The sequence below is a fragment of the Cricetulus griseus genome, chromosome 2 (assembly GCF_003668045.3).
Source record: "Cricetulus griseus strain 17A/GY chromosome 2, alternate assembly CriGri-PICRH-1.0, whole genome shotgun sequence".
Lineage (NCBI taxonomy): Eukaryota > Metazoa > Chordata > Mammalia > Rodentia > Cricetidae > Cricetulus > Cricetulus griseus.
The window spans coordinates 144,629,634-144,650,961 of NC_048595.1; the positions used below are offsets into that span (position 1 = coordinate 144,629,634).

General features: G+C 40.2%; 1 protein-coding gene across 1 annotated transcript in view; it reads left to right on the forward strand.

The window, feature by feature from the left end:
- Stau2 (staufen double-stranded RNA binding protein 2) overlaps positions 1–21,328 on the forward strand; it is a 236,767-nt gene that overhangs the window by 97,629 nt on the left and 117,810 nt on the right. The window contains exon 10 of the mRNA XM_035440003.1: positions 17,883–18,190. Within this exon, the coding sequence (XP_035295894.1) occupies positions 17,883–18,190 (308 nt within the window). The remainder of the gene's footprint in view (positions 1–17,882; positions 18,191–21,328) is intronic.

Below are 21,328 nucleotides of genomic sequence, written 5' to 3' on the forward strand. Positions count from 1 at the left end.
GAAAATGTGTACATCTCTGTGAAGATGCAGGCATCCATGTTTTCAAACTCAAAGGATCCCCACAAATTCATACAGAAAAGTCACAAACCAACCCAAAGATAGATGGAAAGAACAAGATGAGATTCTAAAGGTAACAAGGAGAAAAACATCAAGCCACATATAAAGGACTCCCCATTAGACCAACAGCAGGTGATACAGCAGACATCTTGCAGGCCAGGAAGAAACAGGAAAATCTAAAAAAAATCCTGAAAGAAAAAATTCCCACCAAGAACATCATATCTAGTAAATATATCCTTTGGAGATGACGGAATGAAGACAGAATAAAGGCTTCCTGAGACAGTCTGACGGAGCTAAGCCATCCTAGATCAGCCCTGTACAGAGTGCTTATGGGAGTCAGTACTGGAAACCAAGAATGATAACCACCCCTGTGGAGGTGGAAACTCAATGGCAGAGCATGTACAGAAAGGAGAAGAGAGCAAAGAGTTAGACTCCACCAATGCAGAGAGCTGCCAAACCTCAAAGATGAACCCAAGGGACAGAGTACACATGGCAATCCGAAAAATTAAGAGAATAATTGGAGTATGTCTTTCATACTCTATTTCATCAATAGCATTTAATATACAAAAATTAAATCCCCCCTTCAATAGGTATAAACTAGCTGAAAGGATAACATAAACAAAACAAAAGCTAGACCTAAAAATATTTCTGCTTGTAAAGAACTCATTTTACCAGTAAAGACCCCATCCGACAGGAAAGAAATGGCAAAGATAGATCAGTATATGGACATCAGACCTAAGTGGGGGTAACTCTGCTAATGTCAAGTGAGGTGGATTTCAAATTAAAACTTTTTTTTTTAAAAGGCACAACAGTTGTGGCGGGGCTGGGCAGTCTGTGGGACCTCTGGCAGTGGAACTACTATTTATCCCTAGTGCACGAATGGGCTTTGGGAGCCCATTCCCTATGGAGGGTTACTCTCTCAGCCTAGATACACAGGGGAGGGCCTAGACACTGCTTCAAATGATACAACAGACTTTGGTGATTTCCCCATGGGAGGCCTCACCCTCCCTGAGGAGTGGATGGGGGGTTTGGTGGGGGAAATGGGAGGACAGGAGGGAGAGGGAACTGGGATTGGTATGTAAAATAAGATTGTTTTTAATTTAAATAAAAATTAATTTTAAAAGAAAGTAGAATGGGTTTAGCTGGGGTAGAAAGGGGATAAGGAGGTGTATTAAGAGGCTATAATATAAAAAATGCAGTATGTACATGTATGAAAATGTCACAATAAAATCCATTATTTTATTTTATCTACTTAAAAAAAAGACACAAGATCACCATATTATGATAAATGATGCAGACAACAAGAGGAAATAACAGTATGAATGTGTATACTCCCAGCTCTGGCATAACTAATTTTAAAGCAGACATTATTACATATAAAAGGAGAGCTGTGCTCTAATACAGTAGTGGTTGGTGACTTGACCCCACTTTTATTAATGGGCAGATTATCCAGATAAAGTCACCTAAGAAATACCAGAATATGTTTTTCTGTGCCTGTCCTTCATCACACAGTGTAATGTTCCCAGTTCAAGTTAAGAATTTTTTTTTGTTTGTTTGTTTGTTTTGTTTTTGTGAGTTCTTGCTGGAACTCAGTGTGTAGCCCAGGCTGGCCTTAAAATCATGGCAGTCCTCCTGTCTTGGCCTCCCAAGTGATGAGATTTAGGCACGTGCTATTTCTTACTAAACACTGTCTCTCAGAAAAAAACCACACTTGCAACATGGAATGCATGTGAGTAGGACAACACCAGCCATCCCAGTGTGGAAGGTCTGGAGAGTGCCCAGCTTCTCGTGGTACAAGCAGGAAAACCGAGGCCTGAGTGACTTTTTAATGGACCCAGAGATAGTACTGAAGACCTGAAATCATGTCTTCTCATCTCAGTGTCTTTGCATTTGCTACCAGATGACATATTTATTTCTAGATATACTATGTGCTGACAATGGAGCAAAAACCAGTAAAGTTTTTGAGAAATTCCATTGAAGTTAGGTATCTGTGTTTTGAAAGAATGTTTTATATATCATGCACCAGAATCTCTTTTTTAAACCACTTAGGATGTTTTATAACATGGAAAATGTCCAAACTATTGTTTCAGAGAGCTCATTCATATTTGGGTGGATCATGTAAAAACACCAACTGGCTGAGAAACTACGTGGAGTGTTTGCTTAACTATCATTACATCAGTGGGACAGATATCTCCAGTACTTGGTTTTTCTAAGATTTAAAAAATTTCAGTAATAGTCCTGTTTCAGAAACACTCAACAAGCTTTTAGGGGAATGCTATTCTATTTTTTATTCCAAGCTTTCTGGTTTGTGTTAAGATGATTCATAGGCTATTAGAGCTGAAATACAGTCAAGTTTCTCTAGCCTAGTTCATTTTGCAGATGAAAAAAATCAGAATTAAAGAGAGTATATGCTGCTCCAACTCAAGCTCCAGTCTAGCACATATACCTCTGTAATACTGTTCTTTGCTTTGACTTTGTCACCATTTGTTCTAACACTGGGTGCCAGACTTGTTCTTGACCATTTAAAATCTTTAGTTACGTGTTTTTATTGTGATAAAATACACGAGGATCTATCATTTTAATAAGCTTTTAAGTGGACATTACATTATTGTTAAAGGTGAGCACACCTGTACAGCAGGTTCTTAGGACCTTTCACTCTGTGATGGGAGTCCTTCCCACCAACCTGCTCCTTTCCTCTCTCTCCCTAGCTCTCAGAAAGCACTGCTCTACTGTGTTTCTATGGGTTTATCTGATTGAGGTAACTTCTGTAGTGGGGTCATGCAGTATTTATGCCTATGTGACAGACTTGTTTACTTAATATAATGTTCTCCGGGCTCATCATGTCATGTGACAGGGCTTCCTTGAGAATTACAGATAATGGTCATCTCTTCATGCATCTTTTGCTTATCTTATGTGCAGGAATGTTATCTAAGTTTGTGGTTCAGTTTTTAATTGGGGTTATTTAGTTCTTGCTTCTTCATAGTGGTTTCTAGGATTTCTCTCTCTTTTTAGATTTTCTTTATTTTATGTGTATGGGTGTTTTACCTGCATGTATGTCTTTGTACCTTATAAACACAGTACCCATCGGGGCCAGAAGAGGGCATCAGATCTCTTGGAACTGCAGTTACAGACAATTGTGAGCTGTCATCTGGGTGCTGGGAACTGAACCTGGTTCCTCTGGAAGAGCAGCCAGTGCTCTTAACCACTGAGTCATGCCTCCAGCCCCCTTGTAGGAATTCTTGATATATTATGAAGGTTGATCATGTATCGGATACTTATTTTGCAAATATTTTCTCGTATTTTTGCAGTTTCATTTTCATTGTATTGATTTTTTCCCTTTGCTATGTAGAAACAATTTATGGGTCTGATGATATGGATGGCTTAAGGAGTGGAGGTGCTTGAGGCCAAGACTGATGACCTCAGCTTAATGCCCAGGACCTCCTGGTAGAGAAAATAGTTGGTAGATATCCAGTTTTTCCAGCATTTGTTGAGAGAATATCCCATTTCCTTCTCCATTATTGTTACCCATGTCAAAGATCATGTGCTTCCATTTGGATCAGTTTCTGAAGGTTTCTTTATCTGAGCCATGGTCCCTTGTTTTTTTTTTTTTTTTTTTTCCATGTGTGTCTTAACTTGTGTATATGAAAGTCCAGCCACATTCACAATGTGTATGGACTGACTTTGTGTGGAAGAAGACCACACCCGGGTGTGGCTTGGCAGGATTCTGAAACCTTGACTGGAGTGATTATGACTGCTCTGGACTTGTGTGTATGCATTTATATTTATTTGTTGTTATTTTTTTAAGAATCTGCCAGCTGGGGGCTGGAGAGATGGCTCAGCGGTTAAGAGCACTGGCTGCTCTTCCAGAGGTCCTGAGTTCAATTCCCAGCATCTACATGGCAGTTCATAACTGTCTATAACTCAAGTTCCAGGGGGATTGGACACCTTCACACCAATGTACATAAAATAAATTAAAAAAAAAATAAAAGAATCTGCCAGCTCTGTAGGAACATTAACGCTCTTGCTTTTTTTTTTTTTTTTTCACATGTCTGTTGCTTTTGGGGTCTGGCTCTTCTGCCCATGTCCATAATTTCCATTCCAAGAATGATGTTGTAAGAATGGGGGTTAAGAACATAGCTTACCAGTAGCATGCTAGCCTAGCCTGCGTAAGGTCCTTGTTCAGTTCCAAGTACTATAAAAACAAAACAAAACAAAACAAAAAACAACAGCAACAACAACAACAAAAAAAAAAAAAAAAAAAAAAAACAAGCCACCAAGCCAACCTGGAAAACCTTCACAGTAAAAGCAGAATCAGAAGAGTTGTAACTGGCTTCAGGGAATAACATTTCGGTGTGTAACTTTGGTTTTTTTTTTTTTTCAATCATTAATTCTCTGGAGATTCCATTTATATTTCTGTGCATGTCAGTATGGTTCTGTAGTATAGGATAGTCAAGAGCATTTACCCATTGAAGGATATCAGATTGCTTTCAGTTTTCAACAATTACAAATAAAATTGCTTTGCTAATCCATGTGTAAGCTCTCATTTGTGTGCTAGGTACCCAGGAATACATGAGGTTGGGTGGTAGTGACATGTTTAATTTCATAGACACTGCCAGTCTGCTTTCTGGAGTACCATTTTTCATGCTTACCTAATGTGTGAGTGGTCTGGTTTCTCTGCATGCTCCCCAGCACACGATATTAGTTGAGCCAGTGTGTCCCCATGTTATGCAGCCATTTCAGTAGCTCTGCAGTGGCATCTCATTGTGGTGTTAGGCTTGCACTTTTCTAATGGCCAGTGATGATGACATTTGATGATACTCGACAGCAGTATGTCCTCTTTGTTGAACTGTGTGTCCTTTGCTCGTTTTCTAATTGAATTCCTTGTCTTTTACTGCCAAGGCATCAAGGTTCCTTATGTGCCACTGATACTGAGTTTTTGGCTGGGTATGTGGTTTGCAAGTATTACCTCCTGATCTACAGTTTATATTTTCATTCTCTTTCTGTGTAGGTTCTTTCTTGCACAGGAAAAATTACTCTTAACAAATTCTATTAGTTTTTCTTCTTGTGGATGTGTTTGTAGTAGCAAACATCTTAGATATAGGTCTACGGAGTCTTATGGCTCTCCCTCTAATTTTACATGTAACTTTAAGGTCTAATTCATATAATTTTTGCTTTAAACAAGAGGCTCAGATTGAGATTCCTTGTCCTGCCTTTACCAGTGGTTGTATGTAAGATTCCTTGTCCTGCCTTTACCATCTGTGTGTTTCCTGTGCTGACTTTGTCTTGCACTTCGTGGCTTTAGTCTGGGCTCTCAGCTATTGACCTGTGTGCTTATTGCTTTGCTAATACCAGTTTTGGTCAGTGTGGCGATAAATGGAGCCTTTCAGTGGTATCAGCTGCCCTCCCACTTTATTCTTTTTACAAATCATTTTAGGTATACTGATCCTTTGCTTTTCCAAATAAATGTTAAACTCTTATTTTTTTCTATCTACAAATAAATACTACTGGGAATTATCTAGGCATTGTGTTAAACCTGCTCACTATTTTGGGGCATAGCAACATCTGGTTTGTTGGCTGTTTCTCCTCTCCGGCCAGCATTTGATGAAGTTTTATGTTTCTTTACATGTTCCAAATGTGATGTTGAAAACTGGATGTTTTAGGCAATGTAAGCTGTCTGGAGAGATTCCTCCCTTCTCCTAGCTCATTTTTGTTGCTGTTTGTTTGTCCATTTAATTAATGACTTGGCTGGACTGTTTCTGTGAAGCCTGTTTCTCTTACAGCATGAAGCCTGTAATGTTGTTCCTCTGAGGGTGCATTCCTGAGTGTGTGCGTGGTCACCTGGGATGACAGTGGATTTATTAGGCTCTTTAGCTGTGTCTTTTTCTGTTTTTTGTTAGACTTTCTGCCCCTGCTAGTGTCTAACACAGCTGTTTGGCTCTGTAAATTGCTGATGTGCTAGAGTGTGTGTATATGTGTGTGGTTATTGATATGATCCAATTAAATTTGAGAATATTTGTGACAATTTTTGAGGTCAACCTTTGAGATTTGTTCTCACCAAAGGGGACTCTTTTTTATTGAGAATAATTTTTCAATATTGTATTTGGTCATTTTCCCCTCTTCCTGTTCCTCCTCCCCACCTCCTTACCAACCCAACCTAATGTTCTTTCTTTCTCCCCCTCCTAAAAAAACAAAAACAAACGTCCCAAGAAACACACATATATCCTACAAAAATAGAAACCGAAATATATAGGCAAAAGACCAGTAAGACCAAAAATAAATAAATAAAAAATAAAGCCCAAACAGCAAAATGAGACAAAAAAATTTCTACAAAAATACCATTGAGTTCATTTTATGTTGGCCCTACTCCTGGGCACGGGTTCTACTGTGAAGTATGGTTAATATACCCAGAGAGACTCCATTGTAGAAAACTAGTATTGCCTTTGCCAGTAGGTATCAGTAGGTATCAGTTTGCCAGTGGCTTCTTGGTTAGGAATGGGAAGCCATGTCTACTTCCCTTGCTCCATTCTAGGGCTCTGACTTGATCCTGCATGTAAGGGTTTACGGGTGCTGCCACAGTCCCTGTGAGTTCATATGTGCATCAGTCCTGGTGTGTCTGGAAGACACTGTTTCGTTGGAGTCATCCATCACCTCTGGCTTTTAGATATATCCCGCCCTGCCCTCTGCATAGATACATGATCCTTGAAGGGAGGTTTTGATGAAGGCATCCCATTCAGGACTGAGTGCTTCAAAGTGTCTCACTCTCTGCACATTGTCCAGTTGTTGGTCTCAGTCCCAAAGGAACCATTTTTAATTCTGTCTTTTTATGGTTCTTTCTGATAAGCTAGGTGATAGTGGGTTAGCTTTCAGAAACTACCATACTTCCATGAACTGCTTAAAACAAAATTGTCAGTGTTTTCAGGATTGCCTATGGGCTTGAATTTTCTCATATCTTGTAGCAAATAAAGGTGCTTTGTTTTGGAGAGTGTTGGTATTCTCTCCTCTCATGGACTGTATTGTCCTTGGGCACAGTTATAGTCACTGCCCTGTGGTTGCAATCTGATGCAGTGACCCACTTCCCTTGGGATGACAGTTCTGTTCTATGATCAAGTTGCCAGGTACAGAAGGTAGTTTCTGATACTCATGGTTTCTGTATTCTGATGTGGAACTTCCCTTCTATGAGGAGGAAACTGCTGATACTCAAGAATTCTCAGCCTGCTCTGCCTGTGTAGACTACTACTTTATGGGTTCCAGCTGTGTGGAAGGAACCTGCCAACATCTTGGCTCTGTAAACCAGGAATTTGACTTCTACAGCTTGGAGCCAGGATAAATGAGAAATTCTGGTAGTCTGCTCCTTCTAGGGGATACTATGCTATATTCCTTTCTGGGAGGCTGAGGAGCAAGAGAACGACATCATCTTAGCCGTCTTAGGTCAGAGAAAGGGGAGCACTTTCTGGTTCGAAAGCCAAAAGAAGAGAGACACTAGCTAAGGTTTAGAAGGGTTGCAAGTGTGAATATTCTGGTGTTCTCATCCTGGACTTAACACATGTCTGCAATGGAATATGTAGAAAATGTCAACCAGAGAATGAATCCCACCTGAACTTCCAGGCTTGTCCACAAAGTTTACTGGGGCTTCCTTATGTTGGTGTGATTGGTTGAATCTCATTGGCCGTGAAGGTGATATTACCTTAAGCCTTTGGGGGTGGGGCTAATCAAGTAGTAGAAAGCCCTAGCTTTCTAATCATACTCTTGGTCTTTCTGACATGATGTCCCTGACTCCCACCCCCATTATTCTCCTCCTTCACCCTCTACTATCTAGAGGTCCACCATTAGTTGTCTTAACTAGCATAAACTCTTGTGTGCTCCATCACACCTACCAGGAATAACGAAGACACTCTTTCAGCTTAAGAAGTTTGAGGGGACTTTAGAAGTTGCTTCCCAGGAACTGAGAGAAAAGGCAATCCAAATAATTTATTTCAGAAGGAAATTGGTTTTGTTTGACAGATTTTCTTAGGATAGTGTTGGAGAATATTATTTTAAGGTGTGTGACTTTTGTTTATGCTGCATTTGTTTAACTCTGTGAAACTGTGCTAATGTACCTGTCTAAAACACCTACCTGGTAGTCCTAATAAAGAGCTGAATGGCCAATAGCAAGGCAGGAGCAAGGACAGGCGGGACTGGCAAGCAGAGAATATAAATTAGAAGGAGAACAGAGAGGACAGAGGAGCATTGAGAGAACAAGGAGAGGAGGATGTCAGGGGCCAGCCACCCTGCCATCCTGCCACCCAGCCACCCTGCCACTCTGCTACCCACCAACTCAGCCACACAGTAATCCACAGAGTAAGAGTAAGATTTATAGAATTAAGAAAACAGGTAAAGCCCAGAGGCAAAAGGTAGACAGAATAGTTTAAGATAATAAATGCTGGCTAGGAATCAAGCCAAGCTAAGGCCAGGCATTTGTAAGTAATAATAAGTCTCTGTGTGTGAATTATTTGGGAGCTGGGTGGCAGGCCCCCCAAAGAGAAAAGCATCTTACTACAGGATAGTTTCCAGACTGTTGGGTTTGTACTTGTTGTGGTTGTATGGAATGGACACATGCATCTTCTTAGCTCGTCATTTGGAAGCAGATTCTCCTACTTTGTTTTAATCAATGCTTATATAGTTTATCTGTTTTCCTTATTTTTTATTTTTAACATATATCATTATGTTAGACATGAGCTTCTTGTGGATAAGCATATAGTTAGTGTGCCCTATTCTCAAACTTAAAATGCCAATCTTCTTTTAATTGGTATATGTAGATAATTAGTATTTAATGTTACTAGTATGTATTAAACCTTAAGCCTGCCATTTTACTTTGTTTTCTGGGTTTTTTCTTCTTTTATTTTCTTGTGGGTTTCTTGACTATTTAGAATGACACTTAGATGTCATTTATGTAGCCTTTTCAGTGGTTAAGTTTTGTGTTACATAATAGCCTGCCCTTATTCTTAAAAGGTACATTCCACACAAACCCATTGTAACACTAAACTTTGTAAGAATTTTTATTGATTCTTTATGAACTTCATGCATCCCAGTCCCATTCCTCTCTCTGTCTCTTCATGTCTACCCTTTACCCTTGCAACCTCCCCCTCCCCAATAAAATAAAATTCAAAGGAAAACCAAAAACCATAATCAAACTAACATACAGAAAGAAAAAAAAAAAAGTCTTGGCATGGAAGCTGTAGTGTGACCCAATGAGTCACACAGTGTATCTTTTAGTCCATACAGCTTTCTTGTGTTTATTGCAGTGAGTCATTGGTCTGATTTGAGGCCTCTGGCTTCTGCTACACCATCAATACTGGGTCCTCTCTGAGACTCCTCTTGGATATCCTGTTGTTGCCTTGTTCCATGAAGATCCTGCAGCTCTGGATCTGCAGGTCCAGCCCCTTCACATGCTCCAGCAGTTCATAGATTCAGTGGTGCTAGGATGGGCCAATTCATAGCCCTGGTTCTGGGTGGTAGCTAGGTTGGTTAGCCATTGACACCACTAACATGAGTTCTGCAGCATTGCCTCAGCTAGCTCACCCACTGCAGCAGGCAGCAAGGAGCAGGGCCAGTTCTCTTGCTGTATGCCCTCAGGGCTGGCTCACCTGCACCCATACCACCAGGGCCAGCTCTACTGTTTTGCCTAGGCGAGGTGCAGGTCCTGCCCTCCTGATTGCTGCAGTTGGTGAGATGCAGGGCCAGCTCCCCTGCCTGTCACAGGTTTTCCCTCACCCTTGCCACCACATGGCATGGGGGGAGCAGCTCTCCTGCTTTCATGCTCTCAGGTTGTGTTCACCCCCACCCCCCACCAACAGAGTCAACTCAACTTTGTTGCTTGCTTACTGTCCCCAGTGCTGCAGGGCCATAACACTAAACCTTTAATGTACTGTTTTGTTTTGTTTTGTTTTGTTTTGTTTTGTTTTGTTTTGTTTTCTCATAGGACCTGCAGCTTTGCCACAGACTATCAGAGCTAGTCTGTTCTTTGATTTTATGTCCAAATGTTTCCTTTTGTTTAAATTAAGATATAATTACATCATTCCTCCCTTCTCTTTCCTTCCTCCAATCCCTCCCACATCCCCTGCAATCATAGACCCTTTCTCTTCAATTGTTTTATATTGTGTAAGTGCATAAATATATAAATGCAACAAGCTGAGTCTATCCAGTGCTACTATGTATATGTGTTCAAGGATGGTCATTTAGTGCTGGACAACCAACCAAGAGACTTCATTCTCAGAGAAGACTAATTCTCCTCTGCTCAGCCTTCCCTCTTCACCTGTAGTTTTCTGGCTAGGGATGGGGCCCATGAGATTCCTCTCCTTCCACATTAGCATGTCTATTGGGTTGTTTTGTTTGGGTCTTGTTTAGACCTCCACATTGTTGGGGTATCATGACTAAAGCTTCCCTGTCATTCTAGAAGACACAATCTCTAGTAGATTTCTTAGTCCCCCAGTTCTTAAAAACCTTAAGCTTCTTGTTATGCAATGGCCTGAGCCTTAGGTGCAGGAGTGTGCTGTAGACATATTCATTAGGCGTGCACACCCTGTGTTCCGTTTGTCTCTGTACTTCGAACAGTTCAGTTTTCTGTAATAGTCTCTATCTGTTACAAAGAGAAGGGTTTTTGATGAGAGATGAGAGCCATGCTTATCTGAGGGTATAGGGTAAGTTTTAGAATGCAGTTAGGAAATAGGGTCTAATAAAGTGGTGGTCGTAGTAGGTTCACTTCTAAGATCCATGACCTCACTAACCCCAGGTAGTTGTTCAGGTTTCCAGTACCAGGATGATTACCCTCCTATTGAGTGAACCTTAAGTCCAATTACCACCGAAGTATGTGCACCACTAGTGCACCCTTAGTGGTGCCTTGTCATGCTGGCCATTGTGGTTCATAGGGTCGCAGCTAGGTAGGACTGTTGATTGCTTCCCTCCCTTGGGATTTTGCATGGCACCTTCTGGCGCTGTGAATGTTAGTCCTCAGGGAGGAGGCTTTCAGGTCAGATTTAATTTGGATCCTCCCCAAGTCCTGTGTCCAAAATGCACAATGTCTTCAACCTCTGGGAGGCAACCACAGGCAACAGCAATAGCCTATAATACTTTGGAAAAACCTTGGACTCCCCGACCAACAACTAGAAAGGGGATTTCTCATGCCTGGTACTGGGGTTTCTGTTAGTCTTTGACTCTCTGAGTGGAGAGCATTGTCTACCCAAATAATAGAATTGTGTGTGTGTGTGTGTGTGTGTGTGTGTGTGTGTGTGTGTACATATAATTTTATGTATTATATGTAATTTTAAGTAAATAAAAAATAATTTTTCTTGTGGCTTTTCAAACATCCTTAGTGTTATTTCCCCCCTCCCTGTATTGATTCCCTCTTCCCCAGCTAAAGCCCCCTTCTTTGTTTTTCCCATTTCCTTCTTCCTATCACTTTGGATCCATTAGTAAGGAAATGAAGGCTTCTTGAGTGTAAGTGATACTGCGGTAGTCTAATAGTAGAGGCGGCTAATAAATAACTGAAAGGTGAGTGGCATATATACTGTGGATGAAGTAATGATTCATGAAGATGCATTCTTTTCTTCCTCCACTCAGCCACTGAACTTGTCCATTATCTATTCAATTTTGTTGTAAGTTTTAAAAGTTCCATTTGGTTCTTTTATCCTCTCTCTCTTCTCTCTCTCTCTCTCTCTCTCTCTCTCTCTCTCTCTGTGTGTGTGTGTGTGTGTGTGTGTGTGTTGTGTGTGTGTGTTGTGCGTGTGTGTGTCTGTCTGTCTGTCTGTCTCTCTTTCTCTACCTCTCTTCTGCTCTCTACCTGCCTCTCTCTTCCTCTTCCCCCCCCCCCAAGGCTGGCCATTAGCTTGATGTGTTCCTTCCACCTTTGCCTCCTAAGTGCTGGGATTACAGGCCTGTGCCACCAGCCTGCCTATCTTTTTCTCTCCTTTGTTCAGACCTTTATGTTTGCTGAGGCTGCCTGTTTTTCACTTGTGTTACATATTTTTGTTTGTCCATTGGAGAGTTTTATTGTGGCTGTTTTAAATTTTTTGTTAGATTTTCTATAAATCTCTCTCATATTGTTGGCTTCTTTGGTTTTACTTTTTCACTCAATTTGATATTTTCATCATTGTTCTTTTGACGAGTTTTTTTTTAATCTAAGTACTATAAATCATAATGCTGCTTATTACTTGGTGTTGTAGTTACTTTTCTGTTGCCGTGAAGAGACACCATGACTAAGGCAATTTATAGAAGAAAGAGTTTATTGGGGCCTACAGTTTCAGAGTGTGTGCCCAGGACTAACAATGCAGGGAGCATGGCAGCAGGCAGGCAGGCAGGCAGGCAGGCCTGGGACCAGGAACAGTAGTTGAGAGCTTACATCTGATCTACAAATATAGGGAGAGACAGAGAGAGAGAGAGAGAGAGAGAGAGAGAGAGAGACAGAGACAGAGAGACAGAGAGAGACAGAGACAGAGACAGAGAGAGAGACAGAGAGAGAGACAGAGAGAGACACACACACACAGAGACAGAGACAGAGACAGAGAGACAGACAGACAGAGACAAACACAGAGAGAGACAGAGAGAGAGATTGAGAGCTAACTGGGAATGTCATGAGCTAATTAAAACCTCAAACCCCACCCCCAATGATACATCTTTTCCAAGAAGGCTACACCTCCTAACCTTCTCAAACAGTTCTACCAACTGAGGCCGAAGTATTCAAATATATAAGCATGGAGCTGGGTGCATTCTCATTCAAACCACCACATCCAGGTAATCTTGAATGAGTTTGCCTAACAACACTTTTCTCAGCTTTAATATAGAAAAATGATAAGCCCTATCTCATGGTGGTTATGGGAATTAAGTAGTGCTAGTGAAATACTAGAACAGTGCCGGTGTTATATCAGCAGTGTAGCTGTGCACGGTGGTTACAATTCAGAAAGCCCCACAGTGGGAATATCAAAGGCAAGATCAGGAACAAAAGCCAGATGGTGGGAGATTGGGTTCAGGACTTCTTAAAATAAAGAGTAAATATAATGGAGTGTAACAAACCCCAACAGGTAAATGCCATGCTTAGTTGAAGTCCACAAGCAAAACTGAGTTCAGAGAAGGTACAGAGCTAGGGTAGTTACATAAAAAAAGCTTATCCAAAATAGCAATGAACATTTGAATACTGTACAATGGCAATGACTGTTTAGAACAACTGGACTCTGTTTTGGCAGCCGTGTGTTTAGTTTATCCCAATAGAAATGTAAATATAGTTTTCTGGGAAACCTAAATGACAAGTTAAAGATCCTTAAATGTACATATCTTAAATTGTTATTTGATTATATTTTGAATCATTATATTATTGAAAGGCAACTTAATTTTACAGCATGAAAAAACTGAATTTTGGTTGATCTATACAGTTCCCAGTGTTCAAGCTGAAAATACTCAGAAATTGACTACCAATTACATAAATTCACATGTCACAGCCTCTAGAAAGAATCTTCTTTATCCGCACAGGCGACTCAGTTTTTAGACTTTGCTGTGTAGTAGAGTACCACTACTCCATTGGAGTGCTTGTACTTTGATGATGCTGTGAGGACTGAGAACATGTTTATTGCTCTGTTGTATTGCTCTTGGAGAACAGCCTTGTGATAACAGTATGGAAGCCAGGGGCAGTAATGTAACACCTATAATCCCAGTGTCAAATGGGGCAAAGGCAGGTTTGCTGACCCTTGGGGCCAGCCAGGGATCCTGTCTAAAAGCAAAATTAAGAAATATTCAATCTGGAGTAATGACATTAACTTTCTTGATTGCTTTCTCTTTTTATTTTGAATTTATTTTTATTAGTTCTTTGAGAAGTTATACAATGTGTTTGGTTGTATTCATTTCTCTTTGATTCCTCCAAAATCCACTTCCCCATTCCCTACCTTCCTTGTTTCTTGACTTACTGAACTAAATATATAATTTATAGTTATAAAATTTAAATTATTTAAATAAGAATTATATAGTGTGCATGTAGATAGTGAAAAAATGGAGGAGTAGAAACATTTACCAAGTTAGAAAGTATTTTCCTAATTTTAATTGAAGTATGATAAACTGCATGTGACATGTATACTTTGATCCCTTTTGACATGTTTATAAGCCTGTGAAGTGACCACTTCTACCTCCCCCAAAGTTTCCTCATGCCCTTTTGTAGTCTGCCACTCTTGCCAGCCCCATTCCCAGGCAACCACTGACCTGCCCTCTGTCACTGTTAATAAATGGCAACGTTGTTCAAGTATAATATCCAATCTTGAATAGGAGATAAGACACGTTCAAATATTTCTGTGGGAAAGTGAAATTAGTACAATTTATTTGGAGGGCACTTCACTAATGTAAAATTTAAAAAAAAGAGAGAATGTAAAAATGCATATCCTTTGAGTTAGATTTCTGCTTCCACTCAAAGGAAACAAATGTTCATGTGAACAAGGATTTAACAAGAAAGATCATCACTATGTTTGTAGCTGTCAAAATTAGAAAGAAATCCAATGTGCAGTGGGGTATTTTTTTTTGTGTGTGTGTGTGTGTGTGTGTGTGTGTGTGTGTGTGTGTGTGTGTGTGTGTGTGTTGCTGGGGTTAAAATCCAGACATCTGTATGTACTGGGAAGAACTCTACCACTAAGCTGTTTCCCTATCTATTTCTTGGAACTCCCATAGTTCATGTAACCAAAATGCCATGTGCCATGGTCTAGCCTGTATCAGTCCTACCTACAGAGGCCATTTATTCTGGACTGATGTCTTTAGGATTGCAATTGGAGACATCCAAACAGCCTCCGATCCATCCCTGAGTGGAAGAGTGTGGACCTGGGGAACTCCTAGATACCCCGAGGCATTAAGGACATGACAGACACATCTTGTCATCTCAGGAGGGCTCTCAGTCCATGCTGGGGACTGGAGTCGACAGTTTATTCAAGCATCCTCTTAAATAGCCTTCCAACAGTGGGGGTGATCACAAAAGACATCTACTATCATGTTAAAGCTGATATCAAGTATTTCTTTTAATCCTAGAGGCACTCCTAAAACTGCACGTCCTCACCAACCTCTCAATAGTCCATAGGCACTTATACAAGCCGTCAGAATAGGTGTGGGCCCACCCAGGGCCTAGGTCTAATGGTATGCAAACTAGGAGACATTCTCCACTGAGGCAAAGCCATCTGGTTGTAACCAGCTGGATTTCTAAAAGACAAGGTCAGATTCGAGCTCCTGGGATAGAGTTTGAGACCTGTATCCAAAATACCAAAATTGATATATTCGGGCCCTGACAGCCATGCTTTTAAAATTAATATAGAATTGTTATTTTATAAACAACAAAATTCATGTAATAGTCTTGGATTTTGATGTTACCAAGTTACAACAAGTAAAAAGTATGCAAATGAAAAGGACTAAGAACATCTTTAGAGCAACCGATTTGTCTTCTGCTGGCTGTGGAGGTTATGCTGTGTTTTCTCCAGTTCCTTTTGTCTTCACATTTTTAAATCAAAACTTCTTTAGAATTAAAAAATACTAATACCTATTAATAAACAGAACTTGAAAACTAGCACAAAGATATAAAGAGCCCTATAAAATCTTTTTAAAGCTGGTTTTGTTGTGTGAAAGCACAAAGCTTTGATATGCTTTTTGAATCAGGGTACAGGAATGCTGCTTTGCCCTTGCAGTTCCCACACTCTACATCCTGTGGTGAGAATTGGGTAGACACCTGTTGGAGGTTTCTAGCAGCACAAACTCTCCCAGCCCATCCCGTGTCCATGCTGTCTGTCTGCCTTAGTTCTCTCCTCACTTCTGTGCCTAGTGGAACACATACTACATCTATTTTACTTTTCTTGCCCTATCAAGCTGTCAGTAACCTCAAGTCAGACAGTATTATTGGCACTATGTCCAGAATACACCAATTAGAATTGAAGTTACAAGCAGTGAGGAGTGGAGGAGAATGTGTGTACATGTGTATATAGCCATCAGCCTGGAGTATCAGAAAGTGTGTATGGAATGTAGGCTCTTCATAAAGAATTGGTAGGCCAGAATGGAGTGATAAGTTGTCAGAAGGGCTTCCTGTGTAATCTGAGGAAGTTTAGATACCAACCATAGTGTCAGTGATGGGAAACCAGTGCATGATGGGAGTAAGAGAATGATCTAGTCTTGGAAAGATAGTAGTCTATGAAGCCCAGGACCCTTCTTATCTCCACAAACTTCTTTTGATGAAAAATCTAGAAACTCGTCAAAAAAGGGTCCTGAACCCCAGGCAAACATGAAAATAGCCATGTGGTACTAGTTACACCAAAAGTGGTAGCAAAAAATTTAAATATCTCTGTGCTACTAGCCCGTGGCATTGTTCTCACAGTGAAGACAACCCTCCTACCAGCTCCCAGATTCTCCCTAAGAAGGAAAAAGATGCACCATGTGCCCATGCAGCCCCTGTTCTGAGGGCCACTCAGATTATTGGTTTCTGTTTAGACTGTGTGAGAATGCTAATGTATGTGGCATAGTCAGCCACCTGGGGGCATTGAGAAGAGAGAAAGGTGAGGGTTGTAATAGCCACTTCTCCTAGTCTAACCCAGAGCTGGCAGTTGAAACCCTCTCATGTCTAGAGAGAGAGAGCTTAGTGGTTTAAAGCATTTAATGCTCTTACGGAAGACCTGAGTTAGGCTGGCAGCACCACATCAGGTGGCTCACAAGTGCCTGGAACTGCAGTTCTAGAAATCCTACACCCTCTCTTACCTCCTTCCACATCCATATGTTATAATTTAAAATAAAAGTAAAAGGAGTTCACTATTTAAAATGACAGCAGTGACCTCCAATGGGACCTCACCGCAGCTCTGAGGAGTCTGCTATGCTGCCACCTGAGGCCATGTTGGTGTCATGGTCCATCCTGCTACTGGAGGCCACATTGGGGACTATTTTCCATGGTGTCACTAGGGAGCATGTTGAGGCTCTTGGTGTGTGCTGCTGCTGGAAACTACATCCACACTCCCACTGGCTGTTACAGGCAAGGAAGCGTCTTTGCAGTGGCATCAATGACTGAGACTCATAATTGAGAAAGACATTGGCAGCTTTTGTGAATCCCCCCCCACAGAAGAAACAGTCTAGACAGAAAACCATTGAAGAGAGTCCTTAAACATTATGATGGGGTGCTTAAGAAGAAGCTCCTCATAGTTGATGGCTTCCCCAGAAGGACTCATGTATTTTTAAGGGGCTGGCCACAGGAAGATTGACCATGCTCTAGTGAATATAGAGGCAACACAAATTGGACTTGTGTATTTTTTCTTTTTTCTTTTTGTGGGGGAGGGGATATGGGTGGGTGGACCTGGGAAGAATGGGAAGCAAGTTTGATGGGGTACATTGTGTGAAATTCCTAAATAATCAATAAATGAATAAATGTTGAGGGGGAAGTAAAATCTTGAAAGAAAGAAACAAACAAACAAAAACTTCAGTGTCCAGAGTTGTCTGTGGAATGGCAATGTGAGCATTAGTGGACCACTGGATATTTAGGTTTGTGTCTCTGAAAATGATATTTGGACCGAGGCTGCCTTTATTTTGTCAGTTAATGCATATTTGGGAATGTTTCCTCTCTTGTATGAGTTTCAAGGTGAAGGTGGTACACATTCCCAGTCTTCTCCCCATTCAACTTTTACACCTAGTGTTCTGAATACATGCTGCAGCCTCTTCTACAGGCATGAGGAAGAGGCTTAATGGGCAGTTTCCTGTTCCATTTTAACTACAGCAAAAGAAGTCATTGACTTAATAATGCTATAAAGTGTTTCTGTTTTAATTATTTTAAGTGTACTAATACTGTGCCTTTATTTTATTCATAGCTCCAAAAGGAATTCTTCATCTTTCTCCTGATGTTTATCAAGAGATGGAAGCCAGCCGCCACAGAGTGACCTCTGGCACGACTCTAGGCTACTTGTCACCCAAAGATATGAACCAACCTTCAAGTTCTTTCTTCAGTATGTCTCCCTCATCGACTAGTTCAGCCACAGTTGCCAGGGAACTCCTTATGAATGGAACATCTCCTACAGCTGAAGCCATAGGTTTAAAAGGAAGTTCTCCTACTCCCCCTTGTTCTCCAGTACAGCCTTCAAAACAACTGGAATATTTAGCAAGGATTCAAGGCTTTCAGGTATGATTGAAAAGAAAAAACAAAAAGAGAAAGTACAACAACCCATCAGTCCCAAATCCTCCATTTCTGTCCATCAGAAGACTCATTCTTGCCTGCTTATGTGGCTTCCATGCCATTTACATTGTAAATTATTAGGAACACAGAAGACAGAAAAGAGAGCTGTAGCACATGCCTTGTTTTCTCTCACTTCTGTCCTGTAATTCTGATGCTACCTGGCTCTCTTCCGTATTCATATTCATGGTCACATTTACACTCTCACTCTCTCCCTTTCACTCACTTTCTCTTTTCCTTCTCTCCCTCTCCCCCATTCCCTCCATCTCTGCCTTCCCCCTCTGTCCTGTCTTCCTGTTGGTCTTGATTGGGTGCATCTGTTTTCCACAAATGAAATTCTGCCTTGAGACATTTGATGTTAGTGTTTTACATCACTTTCCCTCTTTTTACAATTATGTTGAGTTTTTCTGCTGATGATTGGATTTAATAGCAGTTTTGAATTTGCCATCTGCAGTTAGAGTAATGCAGGTACATTTGTAAGGTTCATCATCCTTGAAGCCTGTTTCCTTAGGATTCATTAAACATGGCACTAACAGTAACGGAATGCTTTCTAGTTGTTTGAGATATAATAATGAGAATCTGTTGTACTGGATCACATGCAGAGCCAGGGAGGTGGAGAAGCATCTACCTCTGGTGATACAACAGCTGTCTTGTGGTGTTCTCAAACCAGCATACAGCTGAATTGTGTGTATGGATTTGAGAATGAAGCTTTTTCCCTATTTATTCTTTTGTCTCCTTTGGAAGGAAAAATACCCTACAAAACCAACACTCCTTTCTATATATAAGAGCTTTTAAAAGAATTGATAACTGTAGGAAGGAAAGTTCATGTGTGCTGACTGGTAGTTGCCTTGAAAGATGTGCTCTGAAATGTAACTGCCAATCGACAGATGGAACTGCAGCTTGCCTTCGTGTAGAAAGACATGGCTCCCTACATACATTTCACTGTTTCACCCCTCTCCATCTTAGTCTTCCCCCTGAAGACCAAAACCTGTAATTTCCCATAGAAATGTTCTAGAAGATCTGTATTGTATAGAATGATCATGTATTATAAACGTTTCATGGGGTCAGTTATACAATGAGAAAGAAGATCATGTGTTGGGAGTATTTTGCATGTTTGGTTTGGTTTTCTTACTTTACAGATCCCTTCTGCTTCTTTAAACTCTATTGCCAGGTAGTTGCTAGTGTTTTTAAATCAGACTATTAATATGAAGTTGAAGAAGATGTTACCAATTATTGACTCTGTCATCTGAAATTTAAATGCTTAATTTTGGGTTATAATTTTAGAATTTGTTGTTTACCTTAAGAATTACAATAAATCACTGTTTAAACTAAAGGCTTTGATTCGTATAGTTAAAGTATCAGACTGATATTTAGTTCTACCAATAATCTACATAGGATAAATTAAAATAAACTGTGATGAAAAGAAACCCACTGCTCATTTATAAATGTAGTCCTTTAGAAATGGCTGCAAGTAATGCTCCGTTTCTGTACACACAGCACAAGTCACATTCATCTCTGAGTTGAGTTTTCCTTGGTTACGTAACAGCGCTATAATTTTGCTGCCAGAAGAACCAAAGTTTTAAGTTCTTTCTGCATTAGTTCTTGGCAATGATAATGGCTATAATTTTTATCCTATCTTCGCTTTAACCAATATGTGGTCTGCTACCCCCATGGCTGAGCTGGCTGTTTAGGCTGCTCTAAGAGCTTATGCTGAGGTAAGACACTCTTATTTATGGGCAAGTTAAACATTTCCAGATCTGTGTAACCTGATTTTACATACTAATGACTCTAAGCTGATGGTGTTTAAGTATCACTGTGCTTCTTCACTGGGTTAGGCTGGTGCTGATGGGAATGTGCTGCTGGTGGATCACAGCCTACAGCTGCACAGCAAATGGTCTCTCTGGGACGTGGACTCCAGTCTGTCACATGTGTTCCCATCATCATGACCCTGTAGAAGCTTGTTTGTGGTTAAGAGTATTAAAGCCTATTTCTCTTTGGTTAATTTTCTCAGGTAGAAAATCATATAGAATTTTTGTTTCTTACATAATTTAATTAGACTGTAGCTAGAAATTGTAAGACCAGCTTGTTAGAGATTATATGTCCTTCTGTTACTTTTATTTCTGGAATTTGATAAACAATAAATCCTTTTCTTTGTTCCTAGGTCAGTAACTTTTCATTTCATTCCACACTGAACAGCTGTCATTCTTACAGAATATTGTGTAGATTCTTCTTGGGCCTTCCTTTGCCATTGCAATTTGATCTAAACATAACTAAGATACTGTATGTGTTTTTTATACTGTATTGCCAAGTGGAAATACTTGAGTCTGTGAAAAAGTTCTTTAATATAATTTTATCTTCACTTCCCAGTCTTTAATTGAAATTTACAAATGACAAAAAGCTGATTTTCTCAGGCAAATGTAGGTATTAAGTTCAGATTTTTCTGTTTAAACCTGTAAAATAACTAAATGATTATTCAGTGAATATCCCTAACAAAACTGACTTCACAGAGCAGAGTGTGATCAATACCCACACATTCCTAGTCACCCTTTTATTCTCATCCCATCAAAGACTTTTGAATTTTATTTTAATGTGTGTGTATGCCTGTGTGTAGAGGATAATGCATGTTTGTGTAGATGCTCTTGGGGACCACAGGCATCCGATCCTCTGGAGGTGGGTCACAGATGGATGCTGGGAACTGGACTCACTCAGGTCCTGTATAGGAGCAATATGCTCTCAACTGAAAAGCTGTCTTTCTAGCTCCTACCACCAAAAGATTTTCAGTATTTCATTATTTTAGAAATATGCCTTTTGAACCCTTTCATAAATGAGTGCTTTTTTCTCTGAAGTTTTGAGTATGTTTAAATTACCTTTTTAAGGCTGAGCATTCTTGCTGATATGTCATTTTTAGAAAAATATTTGTATTAATGCTTTGTGAACCCCGGATATTATCTAACATAACCAGCCTTTTAACCCCTGCACATTTGAAAAACAAAAAGTCAAAGTTATAATTAAGTCATAGTACTGCAGTTTCTTGTAAACCTTGTTAGTCTTTAGTTACAATGCCACACTGTTTCAGAATTACTCAGT